We start from the raw sequence: 19,532 nt of genomic DNA, 5'->3' as shown, positions 1-19,532 counted from the left end.
TATTGTACATATATATTTTAGTATCAACTATGTATTTCTCACATAGAGCTAACAAAGTCAATAATTTCAACCACATCATGGAGTAGAGAGTTGGGATTCACCACCCTACAATTCAACCTGATTTGTCCTTGAGTTCCAGTTAGAAGTGTGATATTTCCCATCCTGTTCATGGCCTCCACAAACGCACTGAAGAAGGTTTCTGTGCTATTAGCATATGATCTCACCAAAGGGATTGTGTCCGTGGCATTGGGGCTAGAGAACAACTCTTGATCGGTTTGGAGAAGACCTTTTCGCTCACCAAGATTCATGTAGTATTTGTTGTCGAAAACCGTAGGTGTACGCAGATCAAAATCCACCAAGGCACTTTGGTTACCATTAGGAGGACACAATCCACGAAGAGTTTGGAGGTAAGTAGCGTTGAGAGTAGGATCGGGTAGACCGGTACTGTTAAAGTTGTATAGTCTGTTCGTAATAAACTGGCACTGGTTTTTACCAAATGTATGGCCACCTAACAAAAAGAGAAACCATAAGATCAATTTAGTAACAAAACTCAGCTGATTACAAACTACATATCAAATGGTGTGTAATATCCTTCTATTAATTACCGGAGAGAGCAACGAGATCAGAAGGACGGTCAAGGCCAACATTTCTAAATTTATCTTTAAGTAGTGGAAGTGTGAAGTTTGGAGCTGGAAGATTATCATTAGCGAGTTGAAAAAATGCTTGTAAACTGTCTCTTCTCCCCAATGGAACTTTCCAAGAAGGACCTCCCGCCTATGATATCATTCATATATTTCACTTAATTTGTTAAGTGACTATATCATTATTGTAAACAGTAATGAATAAAAGAATTAATGATAAGTTGAGCATTGTATATACCAAAGAAACAGATTGTTGAGCCGCGATGGTGAGCATATCAGCGCATGAAACGGTTCTCGGGCAAGCCCTCTCTATCGCGGCTTTCATTCTATCGATTACTGGAAATCCCCTAGCAGAATTTGCGTTTGGAAGCGCCTCTTTCTCTGTTCGGAATGATGTTGAGTTGTCTAGCAAGATCGATGCATCACAACCCTTTCAAAAGTCCAAAATAGCATTTGCCATATTGTTAGTCAGTGTACAATAGTTAATGAATCTTTACCACCAGTTCTACTAACGATGTACGTTGATTTTTTTCTTTTTGTAATTCATATATAAAACCCATATTTTACTCAATCAAGATAAATGATCTTGAATAAACCAAAATACTATGATATCGAAATGTTTATATATAATCACATTAAAATGGCTTTATATAAAATTCAAATGTTGATCATAGAAAAGAATCAAAAGATATAATATGAGTAAATAAACATGGAAACATCATCAGTAATATGATACATATGAGAAAAAGTAATATCTTACATTTACAAAGCAGTCGTGGAAGTGAAGACGAAGGATGCTTGCAGCGATACGAGGATCTGACCTTAACTCATTGACAATGGTATCTCGTACGATGTTCGTAACATTAGGACATGAATTGTCGTAGAAGGTATGGGTAAGCTGAGCATCGGAAAAAGAAGCATATAGTATAAAACATGACAATGTGATTAAGATTTTCCAAGCGAACAAAGGAGAAGAAGCAGAGAACTTCATCTTTTAAAAGGACAAAGAAAACTATTTGATTAGGTTTAATGGAGAAATTAAAGATGTGGAAGCTCCATATCTTAAAGAGTCCTTTTATAGACAAAACTCGGAAGCCTTTTTTTTTTTTTTTTTGGGTAACCTTAAACTTTCTCACATTAATTTTCTCATCAGATATTTTTCGAAGAATTATTTACAGTTTTAATCTTTTAACCTTAGCAGCATAAGCCGCAGTAACTTGACCTCTGGCTATAGTCTCATGCATGTGATTACCTGTCACTTTTCCATCTTTATGTATTTATGTAATTTTCAACGGTGTTATTAATTTTCAAGGTATATATATATTGTCGTAACGTTGATGTCGGACTTCAGTATATTGCGAATCATATGTCTAAATTCATCTGTATCATTTTTTATTTTTTTTTGGTTGAAATAAATGAATTCGATGAAAACATGAACGTGGGAACATTTAGTATATACTATGTTTTAGGAAAAAAACTAGAAAAAGAGAGATTTAAATTACATAACCTCAAGTAACATCTTGAGAGTTTTATTCATTAACACGCATTCTTATAGCCACATACATATTTAGTAAACAATTCTCACATGGAGCTAACAAAGTCAACAATTTCCACAACATCTTGGAGTAGAGAGTTGGAATTCACCACCCTACAATTCAACCTGATTTGTCCTTGAGTTCCAGTAAGAGGTGTGATATTTCCCATCCTATTCATGGCCTCCACAAACGCATTGAAGAAGGTTTGTGTGCTACTAGCATATGATCTCACCAAAGGGATTGTGTCCGTGGCATTTGGGCTAGAGAACAGCTCTTGGTCGCTCTGGATAAGACCTTTTCTCTCACCAAGATTTACGTAGTATTTGTTGTCGAAAACCGTGGGCGTGCGCAGGTCAAAATCCACCAAGGCACTTAGATTACCATTTTGGGGACATAGTCCACGAAGGGTTTGGAGGTAAGTAGTGTTGAGAGTAGGGTCGGGTAAACCAGTACTGTTAAAGTTGTATAGTCTGTTTATAATAAACCGGCATTGGTTTTTACCAAATGTGTGGGCACCTAGCAAAAGAAAGGCCATAAGATCGATAAATAACAAACTTAGCTGATTACAACTAAGTACATGAAATGGTGTTTAATATCTTTTTGTTAATTACCGGATAGAGCAACGAGATCAGAAGGACGGTCGAGACCAACGTTTCTAAATCTATCTTTAAGTCGTAGAAGTGTGGAGGATGGACCAGGAAGATTCGCATTAGCGAGTTGCAAAAATGCTTGTAAGCTGTCTCTTCTCCCCAATGGAACTCTCCATGAAGGACCTCCTGCCTATACGATGATATCATCATTAAATTTCAATGTGTTCAAAGAAAAAAAACATGTTATATTATTTCATAGACTACTTGATATGAAGGTTTTTAATCTCCAATATTTTCTTTAACAAAATATGAAAAATATAAGTAATTCTTTTTGGTTACCAATTACACTATTGTGATATGTGATCTATTTTCCTTTTCTTTCATTCAACAATAGTAGTAAAAGCCATCAAAATTCAATTACGGGACCACGCGTTTTGAATATTTTCCCTAATAATTTTGAATTATTTGTCAAATGGTTGGAAAGTTGATACTAAATATTGAGTGCGTGACTTTCTCAAACAAACAAGATATATACTGTATATCATATTTTCAATCTTAAATAGTCGTGTTTAATTTGTTAATTAAGTGACTCTTAAGCAGTAATGAATATAATAATTAATGATAAGTGCCAAAATATAGATACCAAAGTGACAGATTGTTGAGCAGCGATGGTTAGCGTATCAGCGCATGAAACAGTTCTCGGGCAAGCCCTCTCTATTGCGGCTTTCATTCTATCGATCACTGGAAATCCTCTAGCCGAATTTGCATTTCCACCCGCATCTTTCTCTGTTCGGAAGGATGTTGTGTTGTCTAACAAGATCGATGCGTCACAACCCTTTCAAAAAGTCCAAAATTTAAATTTCACAAATTGTTAGTCATTGTATCACGTGGATCCATAAATATATAGTTGAATCTTTTGTAATTCATAAAAACCATATTTTACGGAATAAAGATAAAATTTCCATAAATATATAGTTGAATCTTATATATAGTATTATTAAAATTGTTATATAATCAAATCAAATAAATAAATGCGTTAAAATAATATGAATAAATAAACATGAAAAAATCAGTAGTATGATACATACAGTAGTTTAGTAACGCGATAGATATGTGAAAAAACTTAAAAAAGTATAGTATCGTACGTTAACAAAGCAGTCGTGGAAGTGAAGACGAAGGATGCTCGCGGCGATACGAGGGTCTGACCTTAACTCGTTGACAATGGTATCTCTTACGATGTTGGTGACGTTAGGACATGAAGTGTCATAAAAGGTAGGAGTAAGTTGAGCATCGGACATAGACGCACGAAGCGTAAGACATCCCAATGCTATTAAGATTGTCCAAGTGAAAAAAGTAGTAGTAGAAGAAGAAGAAACAGAGAACTTCATCTTTGATTAAGTTTAATGGAGAAAGATGAGTAAGATCCATATCTTAAAGAGTCCTTTTATAGGACAAAACGTGTCTAACTTGGAGGCTTTATCTTTTGGGGTATTCATACTTTGTAACCTCAAACTTTCTCACATTTTCTCTACTATAATAATATCAACATGGTCATCTATAGTAGATGGCGCCACTAGTAAAATGGTGCACGTTACATAGTAAAACACCATTAAAAACAAAAAAGCATCTAAGATATTATAATTGATATTGAAGACTTTTTTAATAGTTTGGATGTTTAGGTGTAATAAAAATAAAAATAAAAATAATTTGGTTCTATTTCAAAAATAATGGTAGTAGACGGCTAAAAGTCGTGTTACTAGGTCATATATATGGTTTACGACGAGAAAATCAAAATGGTTTGGACTACAAAAATACAGATTTATCAGAATACAAGAGAAGCTAAAACGCAACGTAGCAATTCAAGAATTTTAAAAGTTGTTTAAATTTCTAATTTAATAACCAGATATTTTAGAAAATTTATTTACGGTTTTAATCTTTGCTATAATGATGAAAAAAAAAAAAAAATCTTTGCTTCAATTATTCTTATCTCTTTCTCTCCTCGAGGACTTGGCAGAAATTTCTTGGCCGCAGCAACTCGACCTCTTGCTACAGCCTCAATCATATGATTAGCTATCACTTTCCATCTCTATGAAAGTTTCAACGCTATTAGGCATTAGGACAGTGGCTTGTTAGAAAATAGAGGTTTACATATTTAGTCACAATGTTGATGTGAAGCTTCCGTATATGGCTAATCCTAAAAATAAATCTAGATTTTAGTGATACGTGTATATTTGTTTTTTTCTTTCTTTTGGTTGATATGTATTTAATTCGATTAAAACATGCACGTGAGAGAACATTTAATCCTTCTATTCTTAAATAATGTATTTTACACATATTAAAATTTTGTAAAATGCATTTCTTTTTTTTTATTACAAATTTCTATAACTCTAAACCAATAATATTATAGTTATACAGTATTATTTTCTCTTGAATTCAACATGATAAATATTGCATAGAAAACCTTAAAGCTCTATCTTCTTTGAAACATTTTCTTAGAAATTGGATTAATTAATAAAGAACACATGGAGTATGTTTTACAAAAATCTAGAAAAAGAGAAATTTAAATATAATATTCTCAAGTAATAACAGCTTTGAGAGTTTTATTTATTGATACGTATTCTTGTAGCGACATATATTATATTTAGTACACAATTCTCACATAGAGCTAACAAAGTTGTCAAGAATCTCCACCACATCATGGAGTAGAGAGTTGGAGTTCACCACGCTACAGTTCAACCTGATTTGTCCTTGAGTTCCTGTAAGAGGTGTAATGTTTCCCATCCTGTTCATAGCCACCACGAAGGCATCAAAGAACTTTTGTGTGCCATCAGCATATTCTCTCACCAAGGGGCTCGTGTCTGTGGCATCGGGGCTAGAGAACAACACTTGATCGGTTTGGAGAAGACCTTTTCTTTCTTTCAGATTCACGTAGTATTTGTTGTCGAAAACCGTAGGCGTGCGGAGATCAAAATCCACCAAGGCTCTTGGATTACCATTTTGGGGACATTGTCCACGAAGAGTTTGGAGGTAAGTAGCGTCGAGAGTAGGATCGGGTAAACCAGTATTGTTAAAGTTGTATAGTCTGTTCGTAATAAACTGGCACTGGTTTTTACCAAATGTATGGCCACCTAACAAATAGAGAAACCATAAGATCAATTAGTAACAAAACTCAGCTGATTACAACTATATATATGAAAAACATGTTTAATACACTTGTATTAATTACCGGAGAGAGCAACGAGATCAGAAGGAAGGGTGAGGCCAACATTGCTAAACTTATCTTTAATTTCTTGAAGTGATTCGAATGGACTAGGAAGATTATCATTAGCGAGTTGCAAAAATGCTTGTAAGCTGTCTCTTCTCCCCAAAGGAACTCTCCAAGAAGGACCTCCTGCCTAATATAGTATAATAACCATTACATTCAAATTAACTATCTTCTTAGATTATTTTTATCACTCGAATATGCAAAGAGAAAAAGACAAACATGTATCACAAAATCATAATTATATACTCAAGAGTAAGCTTTTCTACTTTTTCTTTGAAATAAATGAAAATTATTCTTTCACGAAAAAGGTTCAAGTCTTGCCTAACCAGGTAAAATCCAAGTAATGAGAGATATAGTGTTATCAAATTTTCTTAACGGGACCACGCGTTTCGAATATTTCTCAAATAAATTTCAATACTTTTCAAAATATATATTCAAAAGTCGATACTAAATAAAGATTGTGACGTTTTTAAACGACTAAAAATATCTCAATTGTTTTCTTTAAGAACTTGAGGCCGTCATGTTTGATATATGCAAAGGTACAACTTGAAATATAAAGTTGAAAACAATGTTTGTAAATGAAGATGGAGCAGTAGAGCATAAGCATACCAAAGTAACAGATTGTTGAGCTGCAATGGTGAGCATATCTGCGCATGAAACAGTTCTCGGGCAAGCCCTCTCTATTGCGGCTTTCATTCTATCAATCACTGGGAATCCCCTAGCCGAATTTGCGTTTCCAAGCGCATCTTTCTCTGTTCGGAATGTTGTTGTGTTATCCAACAAGATCGATGCGTCACAACCCTTTCATAAGTCCAAAATATTATGTATAACAAATGGTTAGTCAATGTATTACGTCCATCCATAACTAAATTTTTACCAAATGTAACAATTTAACAGAAAACTTTTTTTTTTCTTTTGTCAACCGTTAAAGCTATTTGTTCCTCTAAAGCAAGCTAAGTAGTCAATGAAGATTGATTATATGTATATCTATCAGTAGAATGATGTTTGAAAAGTCTATTTGTTATATATCTCTCTCAAAAAAAAACAAAAACAAAAAAAAATGATTGATGGATGTTAAATTTCTGACGTGTATGGTACGGCACCATGCTCTTGCTACCTACTGTAGCATGCATAATTCATCTTTGTGAATCCGACTTCATAAACGTTTTGGCATCATTATTGTGCAAGAAATAAATAATAACCAGAAACATCATTGTCGATCGAGTGTCGACGAGAGATAAGTATTAAATTATTCAATAGGAAAAGCAAACATATGGCATCTAACATACTTGAGATTTAGTATTTAGAGCAAAAAGAGTATCAACTAAGATTGCGTGTGCCGATGACTAAGTATACTTGTTATCTACTTTTGTTTTTTATCTACTTTTTACACTAACATATTAATATTTATAAGATGAACCACAGTGATTCGTATCGCTATAGATATATGTAAAGTTAATTTCTTACATTAACAAAGCAGTCGTGGAAGTGAAGACGAAGGATGCTCGCGGCGATACGAGGGTCTGACCTTAACTCTTCGACAATGGTATCTCTTACGATGGTAGTAACTCTAGGACATGAAGTGTCGTAGAATGTAGGGGTAAGTTGAGCATCGGACAAAGAAACATGAAGCATAAGACATACCAATGTGATTAAGGTTGTCCAAGTGAACGAAGCAGAGAACTTCATCTTTTGGCAAGGAAAAAGAAAACTATGTGATTAGGTTTTAATGGGGAAGATGAGTAAGGTCCTTATCTTATAGAATCCTTTTATAGCCAAAATGTGGGTCAAACCTGGAGGCATGTACAATTTTTTTTTTCTTTCTTTTAATTCGTAAAAAAAAAAAGAATCCTATTCATTTCTTTATTTGGTTCTCGTATGAAGGCATTTCTCTCTCGAACAACAAATGAAGATTTTTCTTTATGTCAACTATTTCAACTAACAATATATATCATTTACACGGTAGCTATATGGAAAGTTAGAAGAATACTCATTAATAATAATGAATCTAAAATCTCAGTTTGTGTATTGGTATACGTTAATTTTGTTGACAATTGTATAAAATTTGTCTCTATTAATACGTATATACTATCCACTTTTTAAAATCTTACGTATTCAAGATAATTTGAAGAATAAGAGATGTATTTGTCCCAGATTTCAAAACCCGACTATGAAACAAAACCAAGATGAAAATTAAATATGCCTATACAAGAATAGTATGGAATATTGAGAAAACTATCGTCCGTTCATACATCAATCCATGCAAACTCGCACTATTTAATTGTCAAAGGACTTTATTTTATCATACGCTTTTGTCAAATTACAGTAGTTGATCCATAAGATACTGATACATGCATCTTGTTTCTAAGTTATCTCCAAAATCATATTTCGTAGAATATATATTTTAAAACTTCTTTGATTTAAAAAGAATAGAACTTCAACTTGTCCTTAAATAATAATTGTAAAGAAGAAAAAAAAAAAGTTGTAAAGAAGAAGAATATTATTTCGTAGACTCGAAAATCCTGCGACCTATCTACAATTCTTCTTCTTCTACAGTTATATAACAAATTAAAAAAATTAAACTGAAAACCATAAGTGTTGCTTATTAATTCTTATGGAACCTTCATGTTACAGTAAAACTATAACCAAATTCTCAGTACTAAAAAAAGTTAGAATATCTTACAAAAATTTTAGTACATCTTAGGATAAATTTCATAAAATAGAAACATATTATGATTAGCGTAAAATCCAAAACAGATATAATATCTCAAGAAAACTTCTTGCATTATACAGTCTTATTAAGAAAATACAATAAACTCTTCAACGACCTTACATAGATCTCTTGGTCGTCGTCAGTCGTCACCCCCTCCTAAAAGACAAAACAAAAAAATCAACATCGGCAATAGCTGTTTTGTATTTTTTTTCCTTCCTAATTCTTTTTTTTCTATATTTTGAAAATAAGATCATCCATCCTCGTGTGTCCGCCACGTTCTTCACCTACACTCCTAAACGGTGCTATCTTCTTTTACTCAAGTTCCTCATGATCTCTTTCTATAGTAATGAGATAATGAATTTAAAGCGGAGGTTTATCATCTCTTTAGAATTATTGGTGCTGATATATTTATTGATATCTCTTATCAATTTATCATAATGCTACATTGCTAGTCATATCCATATTATGCATGAGCTAATTAACTTCATAAATCAAATCTAAAGAGAGGACAGAGTTCACATCAATCTATACTATATAAGATAGATTTTTTGCTTTGGTGAAAAATGTTAACAGAGTTAAATCAAACTATATTTTATCAAATCAAGACATAGATTTTGTTTTAGTGAGAATCGGAAAACTGAAATATTCTCTATAGCTTAACAACAATGATAGTTTGCTACAAAGACAAATTAGTAACTTGATTGCATATGATCAACGGTGTCGTTTTCTGCTGGCAAGGCTGAGGCAATAATTGTCGTTGAAAATAAAACCGGAAAAAATAAAAATATCAAACGAGATCAAGCCACATGAAAATGTCTCCATTTGGTCCCAATGGATTTTGAAAAAATCTCTTAAAGATCTCTGAATGTTAATTTGTTTTTTGGAATGAAAATATGTAAGGAAAAGAACAAGATCAGAAAGGACACGTGAGTTATCCTAAGAGGAGAGTTACCTATAACAACAAGCCAACAACACGTAGCCCTCAATATATAGAGGTCTTGTCAACATCTTCAAACGACTTTACCCAAAGATCCAACAAAACTAGACTTTATCCTTCGAGTAGTCGTTTGCATCACCCATTTTCACCACCCAAATAATGCATTATCGTCATCAAGTAAAGTCACAAAATCTTAGTAGCTTGTCAAAATAAGAAAAAAAAATGCAAATGCTAAATCCAAACACAAATGGAGTTATAAAGAATTTTGATTGCGTTACCTTTGATTGATACGTAAAGGTACTATTTTAAAAGTATCGTAAATTGTATATTAGGCACAAACATAGATTAAATGGATTTGAAACTGGATCACAAAAACTCTATGTATCATGTGACCAAAGGCAGCCAATTAGTTTCATACAACGTAAAAATCGAAAAGAGTTAGCTAGTGAACCACTTGCACATTGGAATAAATAAATAAAAAAAAGAAGAAAAAGACGGAAACACGTCTGATGAATGTATGTGACCAAAGGAAAGCTACTAATCTTTACACACAACTAGGCTTATATTTCAATGAAAAGAAAAGTCTTAAAAAACACACCAACCAACTTGATATAAAATTTAAGAAAAATATAAGAAGAAATATTCGAGAGCACCCAAAAAGAATATACAGACCACACTCCTGTTCCAGATTCTGCACTACCCAAATATTGAAATCTAACCTGACGTCAAATATGAATACACATGTACATCAAACAATGAAAACTATACTAACGCTTTTTTAGTGAAATCTAAAACTGCAATTATACAACACATGTGTATTTTATATTGCAGCCTAAAAAATTTAATGTTCTAGTAATATTTTTCTTTTACCGCGGTTTAAAGCTATACTAATATTGTCAGAGCCCAAGTCATACTCACTAATCACATGTCAATATGTATTTAGAAGAAAATAAAATAATCGCGACGGATTTATGCTCTTCTTCTAAAATCTTAGTTAACTGAAAATTAAAACTGACGAATACGTTACTTGACTCATTTATTCTCAAGTTTGAATCACTCTTCAACAAAAGTTTCAAAGACATTTTTTTCTCCAAATGAATTTAAGTACTATGCTAAGGATTTTGTATATGTTATCCCTAAAATTAAGATGGACTGAAGAAGAAGAAAGATAACACTCAAATACGGTAAAAATATAAGGTTAAAAGCTTTTGTTGTTTGCCTATTACTAAATATCGTTGTCCTTAAAGAACCCAAAGTATACTCGATACTCAGATTATATATCCCTTCATATCTCTTGGAGGGATACCGGATAACATATGTGCCATCCCTATATAATACAACTAAAATAATTGACCAAAAAAAAGAAAAAAAAATATAAGATAAACATTTGACAATTTTTTGAACATTACCAAATAGGTTATGTTAGAAATAGGTTTTTTTTTCTGGTGAATACATAAAATATAATTGTTACGTACTTTACGTACGTCTTGTATGTCTGAAGCATTTAAATTTTTTTCACGTCAACAGTCAACCTCAAAGGAAGCCTAAACTATCATTTTTTCCTTTGAAAAATATATTTAATAACTGACATACAAAAAAGCTTCTAACCCAACATTCCGACCATACTTAAAAGTTGTATTTCTTTTATCCTTCTTAAACCCATCTTTAGTTATAAGGATTACATAAACAAAATCCTCAGCAGAATACTACATGATCCACTGAAGAAAAAGCCTGTGTTTAAAACATTTTCTGAAAGGTGATTAAAACTTGGGAATACATGAGTCAAGTAACGTACTTGTCAGTTTTAATTTCTAATTAATAAAAATTTGAATTTCAGCTTAATATAAGACAAAATGGTTTCATAGGTTAAAAGGGTGCCGCCGGTTACATTTTCTTCTCTATAAATATATGTAACGTTCACTTGATTTTTAAAAATAATGTATTTTCTCTTGAATCCATTTATTATCATTCATAAAACATACTGAGAACATAAAGATACAACATAAATTTATTATCCACTTATTGAGAGGATTTGATTTACACAAACACAAAGTGATGTGACCCAGGAGAACCACTTATTTCCACAACATAAAACCGAGAAAGTAAAAAAAAAAGAACACTTGTAGATGTCGTATAGTACTTCTGATCATATGGGTATTTTGTTGAGGAACAAAGAAACCACATAATCTTTCATCAACTCAGGTTGCGTGAATATGTCAGTCTTCTTGTAGAAAACCTCCATGACCCTCGAGAGGTTTAGAAATCGCATGACGACAGAGAAAGGAAACTGGTGAGGCTTCATCATCAGTTCTTGGTTAAGAGTCTTCCATGAGTCAGATGCCATGACTTTGATTTCTTCTGTGGCTTTCTCCCATGAAACACCATATTGTTTCATATAACAATCAATGGATGTCACTATATGCTTTCTTTTATGCTCAAACTGCATTAGTTAGATAACAAGATTGATTATTCATTATTATATTTTGTAGGCATGATTAGGTTTCAATCTCGGTTCGAGCAAGATAACATTTACGTACCTCGCAGCTTGCAATGTCATTACAAAAGCGGCCTATCAACGACGAAGACACTAGAAGTGGTGGGAAAGTGTTTAACCATTCAAGCACATCAAGTGTGACTTCATCCACTTTTCCTAGAAAGGATACTGTTGACAATGCCAAAAAACTCGCCGAGTAAACTCCATTTTCTTTGTACTCGTCAAATGTGGCCACGTAGTCTTGATTCAACCATTTTGCCTCTTGAATATAGGACTTAGCCGTTACTTGCATCTGGTCATTAACACCGAGATATCTTTAGACTTAACATACATGAACATATGCTTACTTACTACAGCATATAATTTTGTATATAACTATTTTTAAGTGTTATACCGATTGTTTTGCATAGAGGCCATATCCTGGCCTTCCTTCCTTCTCCATGTCCTTCTCGAGTTTGTCAAAGAACTCTAACACAACACGGTGAATGTATTTCATGCTCTCTGGGAGACCTTCAATACCACTAGGGTTCCACCGTAACAACGCATCTGTAAATGGTTCAAGCTCTTGAATCGTGCCATAAGCATCATATGTATCATCAACTAGTGTCAAAACAATTATTAGTTTGGCAAATATAATCCTTGCTTGCGAATAACATGGTTCAAAGTGTGCTCCAACTGCCCACAAGTAGCTTTCAACCGTCCTATTCCTTGCATACGGCAATTTTGATTCGAGGTTTAGATTATTGTACCACCTAGAACATATCAAAATTAAACCACTATTTCATTTTTTTTTTCCCCATGAAGGAAAGTATCGTAGATTGATATGTATTTCGATATGGTACCTAAAGACTTGGCCAAGCTCTTCGCGGTATAACACTTGAAGTAGATTAAAATCTACCTTAGCAAATTCAAGCAAAGTTTGATCGTGGGAATCTTCTTTTTCATAGTATGAGATATATTGTCTTGTCTCTATCCTTGAGATACCCCTAGGATATGCATGCTTGAGGGCATTCTTGATGCGAACTGTGAGATGATGAGGATCACTAGATCGAGAAGCAATTTCTTCCAAAATAGACCTAGAGAAAGTGAGAGCTTCGTCAAGCATATCTTCGCCATGGGTGCTCCAATGGGCAGCTTCATAAAGGCATAACACACCTTTTGCATCCTCGGCTAGACAATCCTCAAACTTACCATCCTTGTTCTTGAACTTTTCAAACACATCTTCAGATCATATAATGCACATATATATGAAAGTTAAGTAAATCAATACGTAGCTTATCAAGAAACATAATAAGACATTAATCTTATATACTCCATCGACCATCGGTTTGGCAGAAGTGTAATTTTAGGATTATTAATTAGCTAGCTAGTATAGTTAAATATTATAAGTGTCATTTTTAATTTGCAATGTATAATTTGGTAAAAACAATAATTTAACCTCAAGTCCATAAAAGAAAGATAAATCTTAACATGTTTTCGTAGTTGTGTACGTAAAACTGAGGGTAGAATTAGACATACTATTATGAAACTGAGGGAGCATGAATCTCATAATATTACTGCCACCACAAACACACCCATGAAAAACTACACATTTCTTTTAGAAAAAAAGTTCAGCTTATTTAATAGAATTTTGGATGTGAAAAATGCATGTCCCATAGGATAAGTGTTATTGAGTATTTCAAATCACTAGAGTTCATGCATGTTGTAACTACCAAAGAAAAAAAATTCATGAATGTTGTTCCGGTATATATCAATCAAATAATTCAAAATTCTATACTTAAAGCAATATTTAAAAATTTAAATTAGATGATATATTGTTTTGAGTAGTTTAGTTACCGACTTACCGGTAGTGAATTTATAGCCGAACTGCCTAAAAATTTGAAAGACAAGACCAACAGTGTATAAACTGGACTCGTTGTCTATTATCATCTGCATGAAATCATGAGAGCCAAATATCGTCTCCAGCTGCATGAAGATTTCACGTTCAAAGTGATAGGAGATACCGAGGCGACAAAGAGCATCAATGAGTTTGATGTTCTCAATAGGATTTTGTCTTGAAGCCATGAACGATTCCATCACTTTTTCCTTGAGTGAAAGCAGCTTCTCCTTGTTTTTCTCACTATCCTGTACGTATTAAAAACATCATGAGGGATATTATTATGTTTTATGAACAAGCTAGTTTGCAAATTGCAAATATAGGTACGTACGGACCAGATCGAGAACCGAGAAAGTTGTCAAAGGATCTTCCCATATATTAACGGGAAAATCCGCTAAAGGCCGTTTAACCTCCTCACTCCTGGCCACGGATACATGATTTTTCAGCTCCATGCTTTAAGTTTTTTTTTTTTTTTTTCTTCTTCTTAGAGCTTGCTATATCTGTGGTTGCACTTGCAATAATGTATATGTATATATAGTAACACCAGATATGTTACTAAATTGAATTTTCCCCTGTTACTATTACCAGGAGGCTATATAGTTAGGACCACAAATTGATTTTTTTTCTTCTTTTTTGGTATTTTCCATATTTAATAATATTTGTTACTATTACCAGGCGGCTATAGTTCGGACTTCGGAGGTTTAGAGCAAAAATGTAAATTGTCCACTAATTTATTTTTTTCTTCTTTTGTAGTATTTTTCGTATTCAATATATATTTCTTATGTCTATTATGATATATGAAGTATTAAAAATGTAGAGAATTTTTTTCTAATGCCCTTTTCATAATATTTTTTTGTAAAAATATTTTTTTTGCCATTTTAATTTTTGTTCTTTTTCACTTTTAATGATCATTTTATCTATAGTTGAAAATTAATTAAGTCAATTTGATGAAAAATTGAATTATAATATAGTATTTTTGTTGCAAGCAAACCACGAAAAAATTATTATTTAAAAGCTTTCTTCAGTGTACGGTATAGAAAATATCGACCGTAAAATGCTATTTGATAATACAATACCCGCCGACGATGATGATATTAAAGCATCTCCCAAAGACTTGTGGAACTATGCGTTATTTAAGTGGAATAGTGGTAAGTTGAAAATGCGTAAATTAAAATGCAGAGTAAAGAAAGATATATATATATAGACTTGAATAATTGTAGTACATTAACAAACTGTGAAAAAAATAAAAAATCAAATTATATTAAAAATCGGAAAAGACTTATCAAAAGAAAATTTATTTATGTGTCTTGTCTTTGCATTTACCATTTTAAATTATTCCTTTTAACTTTTATTTTGTTTATTTTAATTAATGAATTGACGTAAATTTGTTCAATTCGATTAGATACGGCCTAATGCATGACTGTGGGTTGCATATCGTTACAAATTTGATTTTTCATCTTTTATTTTTAGGAGCTCACACATTCTTCTTTTTTATATATCACTAGGAGTTCACAAGGAAAATCTAGAAAATGTAAAAAAAAATTCTCAACTAACATATATATCTTTATTATGTCATCTTTATTAGTATAGAAACGAGTTCAAAACTATAAAAAACTTATAGAACGATTCACGTAACATTTTCAAAGGCCAATATCAAACATTAGGAATAAAAAGACAGAATTACGTAGATACTTTACATACCGATAAAGATCTTCTCCTGCTCAAGTAACAACTTGAGAGCGCTTATTAATCTTAACATAGTCTGGTAGCCAGATATGGAGTCAACTATTCTCACATAGAGCTAACAAAGTCAACGATCTCCACCACATCATGGAGTAGAGAGTTGGAGTTAACCACCCTACAATTCAACCTGATTTGTCCTTGAGTTCCAGTAAGAGGTGTAATGTTTCCCATCCTGTTCATTGCCACCACGAACGCATCAAAGAACTTTTGTGTTCCATCAGCAAAAGATCTCACCAAGGGGATTGTGTCTGTGGCATTGGGGCTAGAGAACAACTCTTGGTCACTCTGGAGAAGCCCTTTTTGCTCTTTCAGATTCACGTAGTATTTGTTGTCGAAAACCAAAGGCGTACGCAGATCGAAATCCACCAAGACGCTTTGATTGCCATTACGCGGACATTGTCCACGAAGAGTTTGTAGGTAAGTAGTGTTAAGGGTAGGGTCAGGTAACCCGGTCGCGCTGAAGTTGTATAATCTGTCCATAATAAATCGACATTGATTTTTACCAAATGTATGACCCCCTGACAAAAAGAAAGATCATAGTTAGATCAACATTTAACTCGTTTATTACAACTAATGTATGTCGAATGGTGTTTAGTTTTTGTGTTGTTTATTACCGGAGAGAGCAACAAGATCAGAAGGACGATCGAGGCCAACATTTTTAAAGTTGGCCTTAAGTTGTGGAAGTGTGAAGAATGGAGCTGGAAGATTTGCATTAGCGAGTTGCAAAAATGCTTGTAAGCTGTCTCTTCTCCCCAATGGAACTCTCCAAGAAGGACCTCCTGCCTATTATAATATCATTCAGAAATTTCAATTCGTAATTAGAAAATCATTTTATATAATTATATTCATAGATGAAATAATCAAACGAAGGATTTTTGTTTTCTTTTTAGTTTCCAATATTTTCTTGAAAAAAAAAAAAATCTTTTTGGTTAACTTGAAACGTATTTTTACCAATGATATTATTTTTCAATAATAGTAAACCTATAAAAATTTATTTACGGTTGGTTTCAATAATAGCAAACCTAATAAATTTGAATTCTTGGTCATATGGTTGAAAGGTTGATAGTAAATATTGAGTGCGACCTTCTCAAACAACAACAAAAGTTTTTAAATTTTTTAACTCGGGTACGTTGTCGGGCATAAATAGTATCATGATTATAAACAGATCATTATTGTAGACAGTAATGAATAAAAGGATGATAAGTGAAGCATATGTACCAAAGTGACAGATTGTTGAGCTGCAATGGTGAGCATGTCTGCGCATGAAACGGTTCTCGGGCAAGCCCTCTCTATTGCGGCTTTCATTCTATCAATCACGGGGAAACCCCTAGCCGAATTTGCGTTTCCAAGCGCATCTTTCTCTGTTTGGAATGCTGTTGTGTTGTCCAACAAGATCGATGCATCACAACCCTTTTAAAAGTCCAAAACGTTATTTAAGAAATTATTAGTCTTTTGCCCAAATAAAAAGAAATTATTAGTCAATGTATAACATCCACAGTTACAAAATCTTTACCAAAGGTAACAATTTTTAACATTGAACTTCTTTTAATCCACTACTACCATTTGTTCCTCTGAAACAAGTAATTAGTGATATATACAGAGACTTAAATAAATTTACGTTGAAAATATAGAAATTCCTAAACATAAAAGCAATGCAACCTATAGTGAGATTAAATTTAAAGAAAATAAGAGTATTAATTTGTTATAAAAATTTGTTAATAAATTTAAATTTATTGATTCCTAACAAAAAACCGAAAATATATTTATTGATCAACAAATGAAAAAATTACAACAGAAAATATATGTATGAAGTGTAGGCCAAAAAGACAGAGCATGAGAAACAGAGTATGTCAAGTGAAAACACTACAAATATATGAAAAGTGAAATCTTACGTTAACAAAGCAGTCGTGGAAGTGAAGACGAAGGATGCTCCCGGCGATACGAGGGTCCGATCTTAGCTCGTTGACAATGGTATCTCTTACGATCCTGGTAACGCTAGGACATGACGTGTCGTAAAAGGTAGGAGTAAGTTGAGCATCAGACAAAGACGCACGAAGCATAAGGCATCCCAATGTGACTAAGATTGTCCAAGTAGTAGAAGATGATGAAGAGAAGAACTTCATTGTTGTTTTTAGAAAGAAATATAAAACTATATGGTTGGGGAGAAGATGAGTAAGGTCTTGAACTCTTAACAATCCTTTTATAGGTAAAAAATGGGTCAGACCTGGAGGCTTCTCTTTTTTCCTTTCTCAATTAAAGGCTCTTCTTGCGAACACAAAAGAAGGCTCTCATTTTTTTTTTTTTCAACGATATATAAGATGAAGAGGTGTTATTTAGTGCTATATGTATAGGAACAAGAAAATAGAAAATGTCTGTTTATATAATGGTATAAAACACTTAAAGTTTTTGACAATTTTAGGAAACTATATCTCAATTTCGTTTTTTTTACTGTCCACTGTAAAAATATAAAGTATATAAAAGGTATTTCTAAGAAGATGTCGTCACCCGCTAAACACACAAAAACAAAAAAACAACAACTCGTGTCCTCCACATTCTTCACCTATACTCCTAAAATAGTGTCTTCTTCCTTTTTCTCAAGTTCGTCCTGACTTATTTCGATTATGAGAATATGAAACTATGAATGTAATATTTGACTAGAAAACAAATATTATTTCATATAAAGAAGATATGAGATATATTATCACCTTTTATGAGATATATGTGTATCCAAATTAGTCCATACTAAGATCAATGTAATTTTTTACTATCGTTCAGAAATTTTTTAGGTCTTAGGTATGTATGTTTCTTCGTCGCGATTAAATCCCTCCCAAATTAGATTCAAACTCAGAGATACCACTCTTTTGGATTCCAGTACCGGTCCAAGAAGAACTACTTGGTACGTACTTTTAAGATAAATGTTGAAATTCCGAAAACTGAAAGTTCTAAACTAAATGAATTTACGTCCGATTTGAATCTCCCTAGTTCAAAGTATGGGTCAGACACAACGAGTGTGAAGCTAGTTTCCTATATACACCTATTTGTGGTTATGTGATGAGAGTATATAACCGGGAAGAAAAGTTATAATCGTGTGCATGGGCCATGGCCAATGTCATGGCTGCGGAATCTCCATCTTACTACTATTAAAAGAGAAGTACAAATTTAATCATGGTATAATTATGTCAAAAATTTCCCAAATTACCTTTCAATTTTTAAGAAATGAGACATTTTATTAAAATTGATAGGGGTAATTTATGTAATATTGACAATTGAAATCGAAATTAAGACCCAATTTGTTGTGTAACCCGCGCGTATACCCGTCTAAAATCGGGTCTCCCAGACTTGGGTTCGATCCTCCGCAAAAACCATACCTGTGTGATTTTTCTCTAATTAATATGTTACTTACGTGGGCTTTTAAAACCTTTTGCATCAATTGTAGTTATTTGGGCTTTAAACCAACAATGTCAATTACGTATCCATGAACATCGGTAATTTAAAGCATTAAATACATATCTTACTCAAATAATTGAGCAGATTACGGATTATTAAAGATTGCATTCAACCAAGTTTTACGCTTAATGACGCAATGTCATAATCAACACAAAATCAAAATCAAAATCAGAGCATATTATAGGCAATCTGAGCAAAACGATCAATCGAACTTCCCTTTTCCCAAATTTCATTCCAAAATCAGTGCTACACATTTATTAACATCTCAATCATCGGTATCTTTCATATACC

General features: G+C 32.9%; 5 protein-coding genes across 5 annotated transcripts; all 5 read right to left on the bottom strand.

Moving 5' to 3' along the window:
- Nucleotides 1-38: 38 nt before the first annotated feature.
- Nucleotides 39-1,632, bottom strand: LOC17884950 (peroxidase 34). Its single transcript, XM_006290254.1, has 4 exons — nt 1,402-1,632; nt 880-1,071; nt 606-774; nt 39-508 (listed from the first exon to the last, which is right to left on the bottom strand). Exons 1-4 carry the CDS (start codon nt 1,630-1,632, stop codon nt 39-41), a joined length of 1,062 nt encoding a protein of 353 aa, XP_006290316.1.
- A 448-nt stretch (nt 1,633-2,080) lies between these two features.
- Nucleotides 2,081-4,188, bottom strand: LOC17887474 (peroxidase 34). Its single transcript, XM_006290381.2, has 4 exons — nt 3,912-4,188; nt 3,410-3,601; nt 2,788-2,956; nt 2,081-2,692 (listed from the first exon to the last, which is right to left on the bottom strand). The coding sequence occupies exons 1-4, from the start codon at nt 4,152-4,154 to the stop codon at nt 2,223-2,225; spliced, it is 1,074 nt and encodes a 357-aa protein (XP_006290443.1). The 5' UTR covers nt 4,155-4,188; the 3' UTR covers nt 2,081-2,222.
- A 1,108-nt stretch (nt 4,189-5,296) lies between these two features.
- Nucleotides 5,297-7,791, bottom strand: LOC17886436 (peroxidase 34). Its single transcript, XM_006291349.2, has 4 exons — nt 7,499-7,791; nt 6,641-6,832; nt 5,993-6,161; nt 5,297-5,894 (listed from the first exon to the last, which is right to left on the bottom strand). Exons 1-4 carry the CDS (start codon nt 7,718-7,720, stop codon nt 5,422-5,424), a joined length of 1,056 nt encoding a protein of 351 aa, XP_006291411.1. The 5' UTR covers nt 7,721-7,791; the 3' UTR covers nt 5,297-5,421.
- Nucleotides 7,792-11,769: 3,978 nt separating this feature from the next.
- LOC17886620 (alpha-humulene/(-)-(E)-beta-caryophyllene synthase) lies at nt 11,770-14,503 on the bottom strand. The gene is made up of 6 exons (XM_006292518.2): nt 14,387-14,503; nt 14,020-14,299; nt 13,018-13,396; nt 12,570-12,927; nt 12,219-12,467; nt 11,770-12,121 (listed from the first exon to the last, which is right to left on the bottom strand). Exons 1-6 carry the CDS (start codon nt 14,501-14,503, stop codon nt 11,828-11,830), a joined length of 1,677 nt encoding a protein of 558 aa, XP_006292580.1. The 3' UTR covers nt 11,770-11,827.
- A 1,078-nt stretch (nt 14,504-15,581) lies between these two features.
- Nucleotides 15,582-17,917, bottom strand: LOC17886618 (peroxidase 33). The gene is made up of 4 exons (XM_006291334.2): nt 17,687-17,917; nt 17,013-17,204; nt 16,409-16,577; nt 15,582-16,312 (listed from the first exon to the last, which is right to left on the bottom strand). Exons 1-4 carry the CDS (start codon nt 17,915-17,917, stop codon nt 15,843-15,845), a joined length of 1,062 nt encoding a protein of 353 aa, XP_006291396.1. The 3' UTR covers nt 15,582-15,842.
- Between the last annotated feature and the right edge of the window lie 1,615 nt (nt 17,918-19,532).

Source organism: Capsella rubella, unplaced genomic scaffold, assembly GCF_000375325.1.
Source record: "Capsella rubella cultivar Monte Gargano unplaced genomic scaffold, Caprub1_0 scaffold_5, whole genome shotgun sequence".
NCBI classification, from domain to species: Eukaryota; Viridiplantae; Streptophyta; class Magnoliopsida; order Brassicales; family Brassicaceae; genus Capsella; species Capsella rubella.
The sequence above is the reverse complement of the archived record's forward strand: the minus strand, read 5'-3'. Positions and strand labels throughout refer to the sequence as shown.

Excerpts from the sequence above, each read along its gene's own strand:
- LOC17886620 (XM_006292518.2), bottom strand. The coding sequence starts at position 14,503 with ATGGAGCTGAAAAATCATGTATCCGTGGCCAGGAGTGAGGAGGTTAAA. Across the intron at positions 12,468-12,569 it reads GCCTCTATGCAAAACAATCG|ATGCAAGTAACGGCTAAGTC; the intron begins GTATAACACTTA and ends GTTAATGACCAG. Across the intron at positions 12,122-12,218 it reads ATGACATTGCAAGCTGCGAG|TTTGAGCATAAAAGAAAGCA; the intron begins GTACGTAAATGT and ends TAACTAATGCAG.
- LOC17886436 (XM_006291349.2), bottom strand. The coding sequence starts at position 7,720 with ATGAAGTTCTCTGCTTCGTTCACTTGGACAACCTTAATCACATTGGTA. Across the intron at positions 6,833-7,498 it reads TCCACGACTGCTTTGTTAAT|GGTTGTGACGCATCGATCTT; the intron begins GTAAGAAATTAA and ends GACTTATGAAAG. Across the intron at positions 6,162-6,640 it reads CTCAACAATCTGTTACTTTG|GCAGGAGGTCCTTCTTGGAG; the intron begins GTATGCTTATGC and ends ATACTATATTAG.
- LOC17886618 (XM_006291334.2), bottom strand. The coding sequence starts at position 17,917 with ATGAAGTTCTTCTCTTCATCATCTTCTACTACTTGGACAATCTTAGTC. Across the intron at positions 17,205-17,686 it reads TCCACGACTGCTTTGTTAAC|GGTTGTGATGCATCGATCTT; the intron begins GTAAGATTTCAC and ends GACTTTTAAAAG. Across the intron at positions 16,313-16,408 it reads TGATCTTGTTGCTCTCTCCG|GGGGTCATACATTTGGTAAA; the intron begins GTAATAAACAAC and ends TCTTTTTGTCAG.
- LOC17887474 (XM_006290381.2), bottom strand. The coding sequence starts at position 4,154 with ATGAAGTTCTCTGTTTCTTCTTCTTCTACTACTACTTTTTTCACTTGG. Across the intron at positions 2,957-3,409 it reads CTCAACAATCTGTCACTTTG|GCAGGAGGTCCTTCATGGAG; the intron begins GTATCTATATTT and ends ATCATCGTATAG. Across the intron at positions 2,693-2,787 it reads TGATCTCGTTGCTCTATCCG|GTGCCCACACATTTGGTAAA; the intron begins GTAATTAACAAA and ends TTCTTTTGCTAG.
- LOC17884950 (XM_006290254.1), bottom strand. The coding sequence starts at position 1,632 with ATGAAGTTCTCTGCTTCTTCTCCTTTGTTCGCTTGGAAAATCTTAATC. Across the intron at positions 1,072-1,401 it reads TCCACGACTGCTTTGTAAAT|GGTTGTGATGCATCGATCTT; the intron begins GTAAGATATTAC and ends GACTTTTGAAAG. Across the intron at positions 509-605 it reads TGATCTCGTTGCTCTCTCCG|GTGGCCATACATTTGGTAAA; the intron begins GTAATTAATAGA and ends TCTTTTTGTTAG.